This window comes from Cyprinodon tularosa, unplaced genomic scaffold, assembly GCF_016077235.1.
Source record: "Cyprinodon tularosa strain WSP-4 unplaced genomic scaffold, ASM1607723v1 ctg48, whole genome shotgun sequence".
NCBI classification, from domain to species: Eukaryota; Metazoa; Chordata; class Actinopteri; order Cyprinodontiformes; family Cyprinodontidae; genus Cyprinodon; species Cyprinodon tularosa.
Window position 1 is genome coordinate 209750 of NW_024039207.1, and position 18565 is coordinate 228314.

At 44.5% G+C, this 18565-nt stretch overlaps 1 protein-coding gene across 1 annotated transcript in view; it reads left to right on the forward strand.

The window, feature by feature from the left end:
* The window catches only part of LOC119794453 (kinesin heavy chain-like), a 31460-nt gene extending 14446 nt beyond the window's left edge, over positions 1-17014 (forward strand). Inside the window, exons 11-25 of the mRNA XM_038302035.1 lie at positions 1828-1976; positions 3565-3740; positions 4579-4647; positions 4718-4924; positions 4995-5147; positions 5232-5429; positions 5520-5637; positions 5748-5809; positions 5898-6007; positions 7324-7425; positions 7511-7571; positions 15435-15506; positions 15589-15693; positions 15878-16094; positions 16765-17014. Of these exons, the coding sequence (XP_038157963.1) occupies positions 1828-1976; positions 3565-3740; positions 4579-4647; positions 4718-4924; positions 4995-5147; positions 5232-5429; positions 5520-5637; positions 5748-5809; positions 5898-6007; positions 7324-7425; positions 7511-7571; positions 15435-15506; positions 15589-15693; positions 15878-16094; positions 16765-16850 (1885 nt within the window). The 3' untranslated portion in view covers positions 16851-17014. The remainder of the gene's footprint in view (positions 1-1827; positions 1977-3564; positions 3741-4578; positions 4648-4717; positions 4925-4994; positions 5148-5231; positions 5430-5519; positions 5638-5747; positions 5810-5897; positions 6008-7323; positions 7426-7510; positions 7572-15434; positions 15507-15588; positions 15694-15877; positions 16095-16764) is intronic.
* The last annotated feature ends 1551 nt before the right edge of the window (positions 17015-18565 follow it).

The following is an 18565-nucleotide window of genomic DNA, read 5'->3' on the forward strand; positions in this document are numbered from 1 at the left end:
GGGTGATAAGTGTCAATAAAAACCTGGGTAGGTATCTGAATTTGTAAATATAAGTCAATAAGTTTGGTGGAGGGTCTTTGTCTCAAGTGGAGGAGTTAAAGTATCTTGGGGTCGTGTTCAGGAAATGGGGATGGATGGGTGCGGCTTCGGCTGTGACCCGGTCAGTGTATTGGACTATCATGGTGAAGAAGGAGCTGAGTCAAGGGGGAAAAGTCCACGATTTACCGATCATCAACGTTCCCACCCTCACCTATGGTCATGAGACCATAATGACTGAAAGCACCCAAAATGAGATTCCTTCGCTGGGTGGCTGGGTGCACCCTTCAAGATCAGTTGAGGAGCTCAGTTACCCGGGAGTCGTTGTTCCTCCGCGTCGAAAGGAGCCAGCTGAGGTGGCTGTAGCATCTGTTCCTTTTGCCTCATGGTCGCCTCCCTCAGGAGGTGTTTCAGGCATGTCCTATTGGGAGTAGGCCTTATGGAAGGCCCAGGACACGCTGGAGGGACTATGTCTCTGAGCTGGCCTTGTGTCGCCTCAGGGTGCCCCCAGGGCAGCTAGATGAGGTGTGTGTGTGGAACGGGAGGTCTGGGCATCTCTGCTTAGACTGCAGAAAATGGATGGATGGATGGATGGATCGATGGATGGATGGATGGAAGTTATTAATTAGGAATGATTTTTAAAATTCGTATTTCAGCTTGTAACAACGTGACATCAGGTGTCTCACCTGTAAGAATAAAAGTTTTGTTAAAAGTTCTGACTTTGCCAAACGACATGCAAACCAATTTTATGAGTATAAATCTACAACCCCTGATGAAGCTGTTTGACTCCTAACCAGTTGATGGCAGTAATGCACATGAGGGTTGTTTCCAGCTGTTATTAAAGGAATCAAAAAGAAAACAAAAGCAGAACCGTCGATCGAACCTTTTTACTTTGCCTGGATGTTGTTTCACAGCATGTGCAGAATAATCTTTCACTCCATCGTTCTGTTTTCGTTTTCTTCATCTTGTTCTCATTAATAAACCCCATGCACACAGCGTAAAGCTGCATTACCCCGACCAACTGCTAAGAAGTGAAAAGCTTTGTCACAGTAGATTTATTTATAATCCTAACTTGTATTCAAAAAATCTAAACTTGAATTCATCTGATGTCGCATGTAAATATGAGCCGCTAAGAAGGGAAAACATAAATCTTACATTTAATAGTTTAGTGACCTGTATTTATAACTTCAGACGCTTTAAAGATTTTTGACAGTCATCTTACCCCATATGCATGCTGTACACTGACTGCTTCCTGTATTAAAAGATAAGGATTATATCTTCAGTTGTTTTCCATAAAAATATATAATAAGATATTAAAAAACTGTGAAAGGTAAGATATTTGTTTACTGTCTGGGTCAGTAAACAGAGACTGACGTCAGTTCTGCAAACCTGCAAGCAGATGGTCTACAGAGCTTCCTGCTGTGTGACTTTGTTTATTCCTATTTTTATGTCCCGTCTGTCGAGTTTCCCTTTTTTTTACCCTTTTACTGTCTTTCCTGGGAATTTAAACCAACACACTTCTATCCTTTGAGGTATTTCTCTGCTTATGACGCATAAAATCAGACATGGATCAGAATCAGAATTCTTTATTTGTCATTGCTCCACAGGGGTGCAACGAAATTACTCGAAAGCATTGATGACGAGGAGATGATGATGGGAGATCAGCAGAGGCCATTTTACTCCAAATTCCACAAGAACAATATATTCTGCGCTATACGTTTCTCATTTTTGGTGGAGTGTTTATGTTTGAAGTGTTTGTCTCTGACACGGTTGATAATGTTTGCGATTCAGAGCGAAGACCATCAAGAACACGGTGTCTGTGAACCTGGAGCTGACAGCTGAGGAGTGGAAGAAGAAGTACGAGAAGGAGAAGGAGAAGAACAAGAGCCTGAAGAACGTCGTCCAGAGGCTGGAGGCAGAGCTGAACCGCTGGAGGAACGGTGAGAGGAAACGGCTCTGCTTAGTTTTCATCCTAATGCTACGTTCATACCAGACGCGCTCGGGAAGCAAAAAACCACCTGCTGCTTCAGTTTTGAAGCTTGAACACACAACTTCAGCATCTGCTGCTTGTGAAGCACGTCTCGTGCCTCAGATGTTCATATGCGGTGCATCTAGATGCACTGCTCCTGCTGCTTGAGACCCGCTGCAGGACCTTTTAACACTCCCCCTCAGTGTGCGAAATACCTGTCAATATTTGGGGGGGTCCCCATCTCCCGATTGTTGTGCAATACCGATCTAAATTTTCTCAACATGCAGTAGGCCTATAACATTTCAAAGTCAAAGTCAGCTTTAATGTCAATTCTTCACATTCACCAGACATACAAGGACTGGAGAGGACATTTCTCATTCACCAACAGTGAAACAGATAAAGTGCACAGGCACAACAGATAAGATCAGTTCCTAATACTAAAATTTAAACATTCAATTTCACAATAAAATATAAAATGTACAACAATATAAAATATGCAATACTTATGCTAGTGCAAAAAGGCAGATGGTAATGGCAGCAGAATAATAATAATTTTTATTATTATTATTATTATTACCAATTATGTAAGATATAGTATCTGTAACAGTAAAAGTGCAAAAGAACAGTAAATAAATATAGTATTAATAGTAGTGCAGGAGGCAGTTTATCAGAAGTGATTATTTTTTGAGGGGGGCTCAGCTTCCTGACAGCTTGTTGATGAAGCTTTTTGTGAATCTGGTGGAGCGGGCAAGAGCCTGAACAGACAGTCAGTCTATGAAAACACACACACACACACAAAGACTGTCTGTCTCTGTCTCTCTGTCTGTCTCTCTCTTTCATGCATGCACATGTCCTGCTTTAATCCAGTTTCTGACAAATGGAACTGGGTCGAATTTGTCCAGAGGTCCGTTGAGGTCCACAAACAGGCGTGAAGACCTGCTGTGTTCGCGAAATCTGTTCCGCGTTGCCCGTGTTATTAACTGCGGAAAAGCACATGGCTAATTTGCATACGCGAACAGGATTGGCTGGCTCCACTTGGCTAAAAACAGAACATATTTGTGAATAAAGGTTTTGAATTTTAATACTGGACACGTTGAGCTTAAAAACATTTTAGTCACAATTAGTGACAAAAAAATATTTAAATTTTTTTGACACAAATTAAGACCCCCTTTAAATTTTGCTTTTGAGGCTTTCAGGGGGTCTCATGGGTTATTCGGGGGGGTCGATCGATATAGCCAATGTCTTCTAAAATCTCCACATTTTATCCTCAAAATATCTGAAAGCAGCTCTCACAAAGAAATTAATTGGTATTTCTATTTACATTAAGACTTTACATTGCCTTTTAATTTTTTTGTGACTGTCATCTTAAAGCCTTTTGATTTATTTCATATTCTATTGATCATCTAGTTAAATAACTTTATTTGACTTTTTTTTAAATACATTTTCTGTATTCTGTATTTTTTTTTCTGTTGAAGACTTTGCTGTAACCTAATTAAGAAAAATCCGGCTTTTATTTTCTTTATTGTGTCTCACATAGTAACAGAGGTGTTTATTTACAGGGGAGAACGTTCCTGAGGAGGAGCGGCTGAGCTCTAAAGATCAGAAGAACATCGAGCAATACGACAACACTCCCATCATCGACAACCTGCCGCCAGGTGGGGGAGGAGTCTCTGGCGAAGAGAGGAAAACATACAACGAGGATATCAGGAACCTCTACAAGCAGCTCGATGACAAGGTGAAGATGAGGAGGAGGAGGAAGGTGGTCCAACACACCTTCATTCTAAATACAATGAAATAGATCAAAATAATTATTTTTGTTTTATCTAAACTTTACTTGAACAAATTAATGAGACCTATATTTATTGAACTCTACTTTTAAACAGAAAAGAATCAAACCTAAATGGACGAAACTAAACATCAGTTATTAGAAAGTAATAGAACAGCGCTGGATTTTCAAATAAAGTTAACAAAACTTAAAGGTATAGTAGAGGATGTTCTTTTTCCGGGTGGATAATCTAAATAAGTGGTCCTCCTAATTGTCAATCAATCTGGTGATATGTTTACGTAAGACCATCCTACGGGCTCGTCCCATATTTTCACTTATTGTGGAAAAATTGCAAATCTTCCTTTGGAAAGTAAGCTTGAGTGAGCGATGCAAACAGCAGCTTGCATGAGGAAAAAATAGGCGTTCCCTCTAAGGAGCAGAGTTGTGCATGAGCATTTGTTTTTAAAGTGGAGAGGGGGCGGATCTACTCAAAAATTAACAAAAATCCTCCACTATACCTTTATTTACATCAGATAGAAGTTCGTTTTTCAATCTTAACTGAATTAATCTGGATTAAACCGGTTAAATTAAAGTTTATTTGATGGAACAATCATTTGAAAATAAATAAGCTAGAATTATAAATCCAGAATTCATTTTAATAGAATTAAATCTATGCAAATGGATACACTCATTATAGAGTTAGTTCTACAGAATAAACCCATTTAAATGTAATGATAAAGTAAATAAGCATCAAAACTTTGAACCACTTAAAGGATATAATTTTTTAATTTTTCTTCTGTTTCTGCAGGATGATGAAATCAACCAACACAGTCAGCTGGCCGAGAAACTTAAAGAGCAGATGTTGGAGCAAGAGGAGGTCGCTTTGATGTTTTCTTCTATTGACGAGGTCAAGTTCGCAACCTCTCATTCTGTTTTTTCTCTTACAGCTGTTGGCGTCTACGAGACGGGATTACGACAAGATCCAGGAGGAGCTGTGTCGGCTTCAGACGGAGAACAAGCTGGCAAAGGAGGAGGTGAAGGAGGTGCTGCAGGCCCTGGAGGAGCTGGCCGTCAACTATGACCAGAAGAGCCAGGAGGTGGAGGAGCGGGAGCAGCTCAACCAGCAGCTGACCGAGGAGCTGCAGCAGAAAACCGTGAGTTTGTTGCCCCAGATGTGTGTGGGGCAATAAGCAGACAGATGCTTTTATCCAGTCGTGTCCACAGAGTCTGCTGTCGGTGGTCCAACGGGAGCTGATTCATCTGGAGGAGCTGAATGGTCTGCAGAGGAAGAGAGCCGCGGAGGTCCTCAACCTGCTGCTGCGAGACCTCAGCGACATCGGCGCCATCATCGGCACCGGTGACATCAAGGCGACCTCTGTAAGGAGAATGCCGTACAGCTATATAAATCAGGCTAACAGTTGGAAAGATTTACCAGTCTGACCAGTTTGCCCCGTCACTCAGTCTGCAGAGACCAAGGGGAACGGCTCGTCAGTGGAAGAGGAGTTCACCGTCGCTCGGCTCTATCTCAGCAAGATGAAGTCTGAGGTCAAGTCTCTGGTGAACCGCAGTAAGCAGCTGGAGAGCAGCCAGGCCGACGCCCACCGCAAGATCCAGGCCAACGAGAAGGAGCTGGCGTCCTGTCAGCTGCTCATATCACAGGTGGAAACGACCCACAGCACTGTGCTAAACTCTTTAATCCTCCCTCCAGGTGAACATTCCTTCTATTCTGTCCTTTCCCTGTCCCTGCAGCACCAAGCAAAGATCAGGTCTCTGACCGACTACATGCAGAACATGGAGCAGAAGAAGAGGCAACTGGAGGAGAATCAAGACGCTTTGACCGAGGAGCTCGCAAAACTGCAGGCTCAGGGTCGGTGCATCACAGCAAGCTGAGACTGATGAGAAAACCTAATGCAGAGCTGCAAAGCTCTCTGTCAGCCTGACCGCCGTTTAAAGTTTAAATTGATTATTTCTCTTCAGAAAAACATCATCAGGCGCTGAGGGAGGACCTCCACAGGCTGGATGGAGAAGAGGTGCTAAAGGTGAGTCAAACGGCTTCATGAAGCTGAGATCCAGAGGGTTTGTGGGGCTTTCGTGTCTCTGATGTGTTTATTTTACATCCTGCTGTAGAAAACGATGGAGGAGCAGCTGGAGACCAACAGGGAGGCTCATCAGAAGCAGCTCAGTCGCCTGAGGGACGAGATCGAAGACAAGCAGAAGATGCTAGATGAGCTGACAGAGTGAGGAAATCTCTATGAAACAGAAAAACCAAAAAGAGAAAAAACCAAAAACAAACTCAGTTTGTAAATAAATCTGAAGCTCAGATTGCAGGTCATCATCAATAATCCTAAAGGTATTCTAGAGGATGTTCTTTTTCCGGGTGAATCATCAAAGTAAATTGTCCTCCTAATTGTCAATCATTCTGGTGATATCTTTATGCAAGGCTCGTTGTCAGGTCTAACACCTAAAACACTGTAAGACGACAAAAGAAAGGCAGAGAGTCAGAATTCTTTTTACTCGCGAGGAGAGTAGGAAGATACCGTGCAGGTACATCTCCACCCCACTCTGCCGGTCTTCAGCTTTCTCCTCGCTATTTATTAAAGCCACAGGGGGGTTCCCTAGTTACACAAACTGAGGTTGCGCTAAAGGAATAGGAAACAAGAAATACAACTCAATTTGCAGCCTCAGTGAACAGGCAATTTGCATTTAAATGTCTTTCGGTCAAATGGTCCGAGAACCTCCTGGTTTAGTTAAGGTTGAGCAATACTTACTGAGAGTTGACCTATACTGCTTTTGCAACACCTCTCTGGAACAGTAATATGTCACACATTATACATCATAAGAACAAACTTTAAGTATCTTATACATAATTATTACAACACTCGTCCACATTTTCATTTACCGGTGGTGAGTCTCGCAGAGTGGAAAAATTTAAATCTTATTTTGGAAAGTAAGGGTGTATGAGTGAGGCAAACAATTAATTAACAATTAATCTGAATTAATCTACTTCCTGCCTGTCCAATCTACAGAATGGGCTGGACTTCACTCTTTCTGACCAATAAAATCTAATCTGCTATTAAACCCTCGTTCTGGAAGTAAGCATCTTTCTGTTCTTCTAGTAGCCTCCTTTGAGGCATCAGAAAAGTCAAATTGTTGGTCAACATCATCAAATCAAACCCTAAATGGATCCATGTTTTTTTTAAGGAATCCTGTTTCATAGCAATTTCTGTTAGACTGAAAACGCTTTATATTGCTTTTGAACTAGAGGACTGCCCTCATTTTAAACAGACAAGGAACATCTGGTCTATTAAATCCAGATTATCTGTATTTAATGAATGGAGGCCTTCTGTCCTGTTAAAAACCTCTGATGGTTATATTACGGTAGAGGACAGGTTCAGAGTTCTCTGCTGAAGATATCGAGCCTATCCTAATTATTAGGGACATGTATTCAAGCTTAAAACCTCCAGTTACCACATATGTGGCTATAAAATGGTTTAAACAGAATACTTTACTGTCTGTCTGGACTTATTTTAATGATAACATGTTTTTCTTCTAGTCTGAACCAGGGTCTGCTGCTGGAGCAGGAGAGACTGATGTCGGATTATGAAAAGCTGAAGAATGAGGAACAGGAAAAGGAATTGAAGTTACAGAAGCTCATGTAGGAACCAGTGAACACCACCCTGTAATAATGTTTAATGTCCTAAAGCTTCATTCATGTTGGTTTGTTCTTTTCTCTTCTGCAGGCTGCTGAATGAGCACAGGGAACAAGCCAGAGAGGACCTGAAGGGGCTGGAGGAGACTGTGGTGGGTGACATGCTGTAGGATTAATAGCTGATATCTCTGAAGTGGGCAAATTGTCCATATGCCTGGAAAACCAAATAAAGTTGGAGTGAAGGAAAGACACAAGGAAAGAAGATAGGGCACAGGAAAGGATTATAGAAAAGGCAGAGGGAAGGATGATAAGGAAGGATCCAATGGACAAAATAAAAGTAACAGACACAAAGAGTGAAATAAGGAAACCGAGAAAACAGGACAGAGCTTCAACACTGCAAAAAAAGAAAAATCTAAAAATATTACAAAAATTCTTAAATTATGTATGTTTACCCTTAATTTGAGTAGTTAAATGAGATGATTGCTAATGAAAATAGTATATTTACTCCTAATAAGATGATTAGAAAATAATCACTTGAATTAAGACAAGGCAATTGTTTTTTCTTATTTTAAATATAAAATGTCTCACTTACCTCCTCTATTCAAGAAAAAAAATACCCTATTTTAAGAAGAAATTACTTATTTAGATTAAAATTTTCTGCATTGAAGAAACAAAATGAGGCCAAAAAGTATTTGATTAAATAAAACAACCAAAAATGATTATCACTGTTGCAACGAAACGTTAGTTGCTCTTATTTCCAGGGTTCCAGCGGCTCCTTAAAAAGTCTTAAAAGGCATTGAATTCTTCAAAATACAACTAAGGCCTTAATTGGTATTAAAATGTCTTAAATCAGTCTTTCGTAGGTCTCAATTTTTAAAACATCATAAATAGGATTATTTTTATTACGATTTATTTTTGTAATCTAAATAAAACGTTAAAATTAACAATTATAGCAGAACCAATAAAAGCGTTGCGGCCGGGACATTTGGGAGATGCACCATTAACTTTTTGTCTGGAAAATATGAGCAAGTGTAAATGTAACGAAAACTGGTTATCCAGCCAAGAGTTTTCTCCATGGCTAAAACCAGGGAACATATATGAGGCTCAGTGTATTTTGTGCAAGAAGCGATTCCAGCTCGGAACGATGGGAATTAAGGCAGTGGAGTCACATATGTGAAGCGTGAAACACACAGCGTCAAAATAGAGTTACAGAGAAACAGGCGGTATTTCTCAGTTTTGTTCCACCCTTGTCTCTGCAACGCCTCCACTTATCACCAAATCAAACACACTAAGAAAACCATACAAAGAAAAATAGCTGCAAAAAAGACTTGGCGCTGGTTATGTTGAGGCTTTAAAACGAAAGTTACGTATGTAACTACGGTTCTATGAATCCCGGATGACCGCCAGAGGGCGGTGCTGAAAGCACTGAATGTTCCCTTCGGGCATGCGCAGTTCGAGTAATTATACCAACAGAGTCACACCTGTGACACCGGATGACCACTCAGAAGCTATATAGCCTGGTGTCATCCTTTGCTCTGCTCCTACAGAATCTTCTCGCAAAAGCAAGGATTCTGAGTGACAGAGAAGCTCTGGCGGTCATCCGGGATTCATAGAACCGTAGTTACATACGTAACTTTCGTTCTATTTCATCCCTACTGACCGCCAGAGGGCGGTGCTGAAAGCACTGAAGGACTAATGCCAATGATGTCACAAGGAATCCTGAGCACATACCTCACAGAGGAGGCCCAGCAGAACCTTGTAAAAGGACCTGACCCAGGGGATGAGGGGCAGCCACATTGACACTGTAGAACCTGGTGAAGGTGGTTGGGGAAGCCCATGAAGCAGCAGCACATATAGCTTCCAGCGGAACCCCTCTCAAAGCAGCCCAGGAAGCGGTGACGCTCCTGGTGGAATGTGCTCTCACACCGACTGGCAGGGAGCAGTGACCTGCAGCGTAGGCGTGGCAGATGACACTCACAATCCAATGGGACAGACGCTGTTTAGAAAGAGGACAGCCTAACCTTGGACCCCCATAGCATAGGAAAAGCTGGTCCGAGCGTCTCAGATTGGCGGTGGCTGCAATGTATGCCTCCAACGCTCTTACTGGGCACAACAACTCCGACTCATTCTCAGTTGTACCAGATTGAGGCTGAAACCGAGCGAGCCGCAATGGCTGGTTACGGTGAAAAGGAGACAACACCTTAGGCACAAACGCAGTATTAGGCCACAGGGTAACACCAGAGCCATCTGGATTCCACCTGATACACCTAGGGCTGACAGAAAGAGCATGTAGCTCGCTGACCCTCTTGGCTGAGACGATAGCCATCAGGAAAGCAGCCTTGCAGGAAAGCCACTTGAGTTCTGCTTGTGCCAAAGGCTCGAATGGAGGGTGGCACAGAGCTGTGAGAACCAATGGCAGATCCCAATCTGGGGCTCGTGGGGCTGGCCGCTGGCACAACCTACGAGCACCACGCAGAAAAAGTGAAACCAGTTCATGGCGCCCCACTGTACGGTTGTCAACAGTTCGGTGAAGACATGAAATTGCTGCAACATACACTTTAAGGGTCGAAGGAGAGCGGCCCTTATCAAGGAGAGACTGGAGGAACTCCAAAATAGTGGGCACCGAGCAGGAAAGCGGGTTCTCATTGTGGGCAGAGCACCACTGAGAAAAGAGGCGCCATCTGTTAGCATACTGCAGCCGAGTGGAGGAAGCCCTAGCACTCAATACGGTGTGTCTCACGGTGTCTGAACACCCAGTCAGCCTCCCAGGGGCCATGCCCACAGCTGGAGACGTTGAGGGTTGGGGTGCCATATCTGTCCCCCCAACTGAGACAGCAGATCCCTCCTTGCTGGAAGACGCCATGGAGTACCGTGACACAGACTCCAAAGCAGCGGGAACCACGGCCGCGCTGGCCAGAACGGAGCTACCAGCAACACTCTGTGGCCCTGCTCGAGAACCCTCCGTAGAGTCGGCCAAACCAGTGAGAGGGGTGGAAAGGCATACAGGAGAACATGCGGCCATGGATGAGCCAGTGCATCCTGGCCCAGTGCGCCCGCCATCCCGGTTAGGGAATACCATAGGGGGCAATGGGTCGACTCCTCTGTGGCAAACAGATCTACCTCTGCCTGCCCAAAGAGGTTCCAGATTATGCGCACTACGTCGGGGTGAAGAGACCACTCTCCCGGAGCAGGTGCCTGGCGGGATAGAGAGTCCGCAACCTGGTTCTGCCGTCCTGGCAGATACGCTGCGCGCAGGGTACACAGACGGGGATACGCCCATTCCAGGAGATCCCTCGACACCTTCAAGAGACGTGCTGACCTGGTGCCACCTTGGTGGTTTATATGATAAACAACAGAGGTGTTGTCTGTCCGAATCAGCACGTTCCTTCCCTCTAGGTGGGGCAGAAGGCACCTGAGGGCCATGTGCACAGCCCGCAGCTCCAGCACATTTATGTGTTCGGTGCGCTCCCTTGGGTCCCAGAGACCCCGAACAGCTCTGTGTTGCCACACGGCACCCCAGCCCATGAGGCTGGCATCCGTGGTGACCACCTCCCTTCGACACACTACTAGCCCCATTGGAACACCACTGGACAAAAGGGTCCCGTCTCGCCAAGGAGCTAGGGCATGGAGGCAGCTCCTGGTCACCATTAGCCTGCGATGCCTGTGCAGCCTGGCGTCTAGGCGAAAGCTGTTGAGCCATCGCTGCAAAGGACGCAGAAGGAGCAGCCCTAAGGGCACGACACGAGTGACTGATGTCAGTTTGCCCAGCATTCGCAGGAAGGTGATGTAGGGAAACTCCCTGCCCAGTCTGAATCGACGGACAAGCTGGAGTATGTCGTCCACCCTGTGAACAGATGGACGGGCCATCATGGTAGCAGAGTCCAGATGCATCCCAAGAAAGGTGGTTGTCTGAGATGGAACCAGACAACTCTTTGCCAAGTTGACTTTGAGGCCTAACATTGACACATGAAGTAGAAGCTGGGACGTATCCCGAGAGGCAGCTACCTGAGAGGGAGCACAAAGAAGCCAATCGTCCAGGTATGGCAGAATCCTGACTCCGGAGGCCTGTAGAGGAGAGAGGGCTGCTTTCACGCATCGAGTAAACACCCTCGGGGAAAGGGAGAGCCCGAATGGGAGCACCCGGAATTGCCAATGGCGCCCCCGATAGGCGAACCTGAGAAAACGGCGATGTTCTGCCGCAATAGGCACGTGAAAGTAGGCGTCTGTCAGATCTACTGATGTAAACCAATCTCCCGCCACAATGGTCTGAAGGACCTCTGTTATGGTGAGCATGTGGAAGGGAAGGACCTTCAGGTACCGATTCAGTCCCCTTAGATCTAAAATGGGGCGAAAACCGCCGGTCTTCTTGGCCACAAGGAAGTATGTGGAGTAGTAGCCTCTGGGTTGCTGCAGAGGATCTACAGACTCGATTGCCCCCTTGCCCAGGAGGGCGGAAAGCTCCTGGTCTAGTGCCTGAGATTTCACCGGGTCTGTGATGACAGTCATCTTGACCCGGTGTGAGAGGGGGGGCCGCCGTCGGAACTGGAGCCTGTAGCCATTGGTTAAGGTGGCAACCACCCATGGATCTACGGCATGAGCAGCCCAGAAATTCAGCTGCTGATGGGAAAAATGTCCGACGGCTGGCCCGGTGGCATCATCTTCTATCCCCACGGCCCCTGGGGGCTCTGGGGGGAGGGCGTCCAGGATTTGAGGCCCGGGTCTGTCTAACAGGGCGGCAGACTGGCTCACGAAAGTCCCTTCTCGGTCTCTGCCGCACATCATGGGGATAGGAACCAACAGGTCTGCCACCAGTCTGAGGTCGTGGCTGAACGCTGGGGGTAGTGGCAGGGCGGCCCGAACGCTGGGGAAAGGCAGGTATGCTCCTGCAAAGGCCGGAAAGCTGCTGGCTAGTCTGACGTGCCTGAGCAGTCCGTTCCAGCGCCTCCAAGGCAGCTGATCCAAACAGCTCCCCTGGTACAACCGGGACACCCCTGAGGGTCCTACGGCATGCTTCAGTCAGAGGAGACTGTGCCAACCAGACCTGTCTACGAGCTTGGACAAGGAAAGACATGACCCGTCCAAGCTCTCTGGTCATCAGCGCGAAGGCCTGCAGCGCTGCGTCACTATAACCAATCGCCGCACTTGCACCACCAGTGTCCTGAACAGATGCAGACAGGGCAAACATGAGGTGCGCCAGGGAATTGCCAAGGCGGCCAGCACGCGCTCCTGCATTGTACGCCTTACAGAGGAGGTCATCTGTAACCCGACATTGAGTCCGCGGGCACCGGACATCAGGACGCAGGGCTTCATCTGGTGACACAATCAGTGAAGCAACAGCTGGTTCAATTGCTGGCATACGGTCCAGGCCGGCCTTCACTGACTCATGCATGGCAGCTAATACACGACCATCCGAGGAGAGACGCGATAGCGCTCTCGGTTCCCGCCAACAGGCGTGTAACTCCTTCAGGTACTCCTCTGATGGAGGTACAGAAAAAGGAGTAGGAGCCCTTCCACGTCTGAAAAAAGCACTGCCAGAGCTGGATGCCTCTCCTTGTGGGAGTTCCAGCTGCAGCTGCTTCAGGGCCATAGACATGACCTCCCGCATGGAACCGTCACCGGCCTCTCCAACCGCACTCTGAGATGAAAATGAACCAGCCTCAGAGGCTTGAGAGGACCCTGCCTCCTCCTCATCTCTAAAATGAGAAGCGGAGGCAGCCAGAGAGATAACGTCATCCTCTACAACCAGCTCGGGCATTGGTGGGGAAGAGAGCCCAACCACTGGGAGCGAGGGATCAGATTGCCGTGTCTGCAACAAGGACTTCATCTCTGCCAGCTCTGCTGACAACTGCTCCACCCTTGTGGACAGGCCCTGGTCAGGTTTGGCCCGCTTCCTCCGGGGGAGGGGCACAGATGCTGTGGTCCCACCACGGCGCTTAGAACGCTTGGGGGGAACCACCTGCCCAGAGGGCGGAAGGTCCGAGCCCTCCTGGGGGCACAACTTGGCCAACCGGGCCACCCTCACTGCATGGGGCATAAAGCTGCAGTTCATACAGGGGTTCTCAGACAGCGCCTCCAAAAGGTGCTCATGTCCAAGGCAGGTAGGGCACAGGTCGTGGCCATCCTCTGCCTGCAGGGCAGCCCCACAATCTATGCAGCTGTGAGAGCCATCCATGTCGAAGGCCGACAAGGCTTAAAGAACAGAAAGTTATCGAAAATCGGGAGAGGGGGCGCAAACGCAGCCGTCACCAATTACAGCAGAGAAACGAAAGAGGCTGCGAGCACAAGGCAGCCGATACTGGGAGAGGGGGCGAGAACCGCCACCGTCACCAGGTATAAAACCAATAAACCAAAAAAGCTAACAACGTTAGCTGTATGGAAACTTAAGTTGGAAGTAGGAGCGAACAACGCTGCCGTCACCAATTATAGCGGATAAAACAAGAGAGGCTGCGGACACAAGGCGGCCGATACCGGGAGAGGGGGCGAGAACCGCTACCGTCACCAGGTATAAAAGCAATAAACAAAAAAAGCTAACAACGTTAGCTGTATGGCAACTTAAGTAGGGAGTAGGAGCGATAAACGCTGCCGTCACCAATTAAGAGAGCAGACCAACGAAAAGGCTGCAAAAAAAGGTTGATATTGGGAGAGGGGGCGAAAACGCTGCCGTCACCATTTATAATTAAGCAGACCGATGAAGAAGGCTGCAAACAAACCAAAAAAGGCTAACAACGTTAGCCGTCTCCAACTTCGGCAACGAAGTAGACCACACTTGGTTGGGAGAGGGGGCGAAAACCGCGGCCGTCAGTAATTATAGCAGCGCAGACCGGTGAAAAAAAGGATGCAAAAGTAGGGAATATACTGGGAGAGGGGGCGAAAACCGCTGCCGTCACCAGGTATAACACCAACAAACTAAAGAAGCTAACTACGTTAGCCGTATATAACTTCGGCAGTGAAGTTATTCACACTGGGAGTAGGGGCGAAAACGCTGCCGTCACCAGTTCGGAACAAAACAGCACGAAGCTGTAGGTAAAAAGCTAAAGTCGTGAGCCGGGAGAGGGGGCGCGGACGCTACCATCACCAGCAAACAACTCACTTACCTTCCGTAATCTTCAGAATCGACCCGTTGCAGCCCTGGGAGGGCGGAGAATAACCGCAACTCCGGTCAAGAGACAGGGGCTTCAGACAACGGGGAAGTTAGCGAACCGCTTGCGAGAAGAAAAAAGGAGCAGAGCAAAGGATGACACCAGGCTATATAGCTTCTGAGTGGTCATCCGGTGTCACAGGTGTGACTCTGTTGGTATAATTACTCTAACTGCGCATGCCCGAAGGGAACATTCAGTGCTTTCAGCACCGCCCTCTGGCGGTCAGTAGGGATGAAATAGAACTGATTTGTTTTGTTCCCTGCTAAAACAAAGTTTGTGAATTCAGTTAAATAATTGTTCAAATATATCTGTCATTTTTTTGTTTTTACCTTTCTTCCTGTATGGGAAGCTTTTCAAAATTTGAAACATTAGTGCAGTGGTTTGTGTTAAAATTTACCTTCGGGTTAAGTTGTCACAAGCGGATTTTTCTTATGTTTCTTGTGAATTTGGTCTTAAATTTTTATTTCAAGTGGCATTAAAAAGTCTTAAAAAGTCTTGAATTTAACTTGCCTTATGCTGTAGGAACCCTGATTTCAGTCTATATATCATTTATAAATCAAAATCCATTTATTTAATGGTCAGGATATCCTAACTATGAACGTTGATCTTGTGGGTTGATTATATTCTGATTTGATTAATTTATTCTAAAAGATTTTAAAAATGCTGGAAGACTCAGATATGAAGCTTTTGGAATAAAATATCAAGTGTGTTTAACATGTTTTTTTTAATTGTTTTTCTGGCATTGTTAATCAATTGTTGAATATGTGTGTTTAACACCAGACCTATAGAAATGAAAGAAAGTGGGATGAATATACGCAGTGACAGACCTGGGAGATTTAAATTTTTTTTTATCTATGCTTTATTATGTGTCTTCAGGCCAAAGAGCTGCAGGCTCTGCACAATTTGCGCAAACTCTTCGTTCAGGATCTCACAGCACGAGTTAAAAAGGTAAATTTGTCATAAACCCTTAAACCAGCTGCATTAATGTGAAATGTTCTGCTGATGCTCTGACCTGTTGCTCATTGTGAAGAGCGCTGAGATCGACTGTGAGGAGGGTCTCGGTAACATCGCTCAGAAGCAGAAAATCTCCTTCCTGGAAAACAACTTAGACCAGCTCACCAAGGTCCACAAGCAGGTAAACTTAACTTATTAATTATTCCATTAATCTGGTGAGGGTTAAACTCCCGGACGAGCCCCCAAACAATATTGCAGGGACAGCATGTGTTAATGTTCTCAAGGATGATTTATCTAAGATCAGAGTTCCAATGATGTGGTGGGTGCAGACTGTGACATCTCTCGTTTCTGGTGTGCCTCCCCAGTTGGTGCGAGACAACGCAGACCTACGCTGTGAGCTCCCCAAACTGGAGAAACGTCTGCGTGCCACGGCTGAGCGAGTCAAAGCTCTGGAAAATGCCCTGAAGGAGGCCAAGGAGAACGCCATTAGGGACCGCAAACGCTACCAGAAAGAGGTGGACCGCATTAAAGAGGCAGTCCGAGCAAAGAACATGGCCAGGAGGGGTTATTCTGCACAGATTGGTGAGTCCTGCCCTTCCTTTATCTCAGCAAGGAAAGCTGAGAGAGAAAATAAAAGATTCTGTTCTTCTTGTGTTCAGGATTTTAGACTTTTCTGTATGCATCTCTAACCAATTTATATTTCTACTGAGACTAAATGCTTCTCCATAACAGTAGAAGCAAGAGTGGAAAACACATAAGGTGATTGTTGTTGAAGCTTTGAGGATTAAATTTGCTCTAATGAAATGCTTTGAAATTAATGAAACCTTTGCTAAGATGAAACTCTTGAATTTCCCCCTGTAAAAAGATGCTATATCCACCTTTGGTTCATAAAGTTTATTTGATAGTTTTTTTAACAGTCCTCTAATTCCTCAAAATAAAACTCTTCTACTTAATGAAAAACCAGACTAGTGTTTTGTTGCAGTTAAGGTCTTTTATTGTTTAATTGCTTTTGTATCAAAGTTTAACAGATTAGAGACCAATTTTATTGATCATTGTTTTTACAACTTGTGTGTGTGATTGTTTCAAAAGTATTATTTTGCAATTTAAAGTTGCATATTTTATGCAAACCAAAGATGTTCTTAACTTGAATTTTAAAAGGTTTAATATTTTTTATTAGTGATTATTTTAATTTTAATCAGATTCAAAACAAAAGCATGTAAGTCACTGAACATTTTCTTCTCTCTATTTTCAGCTAAGCCCATCAGGCCAGGCCATCATCCGCTATCGTCTCCCCTCATCGGTAGCACCAGAAATGGAGGAATCTACAATCATAACTGAAACAGGAAACCTGTGAGAGCTTCACTAGATTCTTCCTGGGTTCAGACAGAAAAGCTAAAATCCATTCAGATGAAGTTTATTTCTGACCAGTATTGTTACTTTTGTGCAAAGGCTTCACTTTAATCTCTAGATAAAGGGAATTTTTTTTTACTTTTCAATATATTTGTTTGGACCCCGATATTTATTATACGTATTTTGGTCAAACAGCACTGTTTCTATGGCTTTCAGAATCTAAAGGGGAATGCTTAAACAGCAAAAAGGGTCCAGAAATAAGTAAACATTTCTTAAAATAAATGTATTTACCCTCAATTTGAGCAGGGAAATAAGGTGGTCTGCTGATGGAATTAGTATTTTTATCCTTAAAATAAGAGAGTTAGATATTATGCACTCGGAATAAGAGACTACAATTGTTTTTTCTTATTTTAAATGTAAATTTTCTTCAAGAAATAATGCACTTATTTTAAGAAAAATTGACTTACCTAGATTTAAAGTTTTTGGTGAAAACTCCACTCCGGGTTTTCCTGGTTACCTACAACAACTTCAGCATAAACATCTGGGTGAATCTTTACTGCAGGCTGCGGGCAATACCTGAACCACCACCAAACACAATCGACTTTAGGAGTTTCTTTACAAAGACATGGAAAAATAAGTGGGGAAATATTTTTAATTGAAGGTTAGTGCAGTTAGATGGCTGATAATACTAGATTTTATCTTAATATATCTTTTTCTAACTCCCTGTGATGTTATAGGCGTCACTGAATGTCTCTCCTTTCCCTGAATTGATTAAATGGAAGCAGTCAAAGATTATACGCAGAATGCTACACATAACCAATGTGACGTGCCAGGTTACCGGTTACCTTTGTTTGCAGAGAAATTGACCTTAAAAGATCAGGTGTAGCTTGAGAGAGAAAGCCTTCACTTTGTGGAGAGACTTCAAACCAAAACAAGGATGCCAATCGATGCAGACCTGCTGGTGTTGTTGTTGTAGTACCAGATGTACTAACCTCTGTTAGTGGTACTATTGAGGCTTTAGAGGGACTGATTTCTCCACTAATTCATCATCTTTTAAGCTTGACAGTGCGTTATAGCTCTGAGGTGCTTCCTGGTCATATGAAGGGCAGGCCATGTTTCCAACAGTGCTGTTTTCTAAAGGTCCTGTAGGGGGAGCTCCACTTGATCCTGCAAAATTCAGTTATGATATGAAGTCAATCACTAAGATTTTTTCAATAATAATACCAAGAATCCTTAATTTTTTTAATCTGTTATGTTTTTTTATTTTTATCAATCAGTATAAAAATAAACAGGACCAGTGAGTTAAAGAAATTAAAACTACTCCTTAACTGAGGTGTAACTATGTTATTTTTTATATTTTTACTCATAAAATGATTAATTTTAGGTGAAAATATAAAACAAAAGTGTAATTAATCTCTATTGAAGTGGGAGCTTGACACTTAGACAGCAGATAGAGCATGTAGGGACAGTGAAGACATGTCTTTTATCTGACGGATGAAGTTTGCACGACCATTGCGTTCTAATGCAAACCTATTTGTGTTGACAAAACTGAAATAAGTTTTTGTGTCATTTCTGTGTAAACTTGTGTTATAAAGGCTGCATGATGCTAAATAGAAGAATAGAAACAAACAAAGTTAGAATGATAAATAGTGTCACATTTGCAGCAATTGATGTGAATTTAAAAACAGGCTATTGCAGTTGAA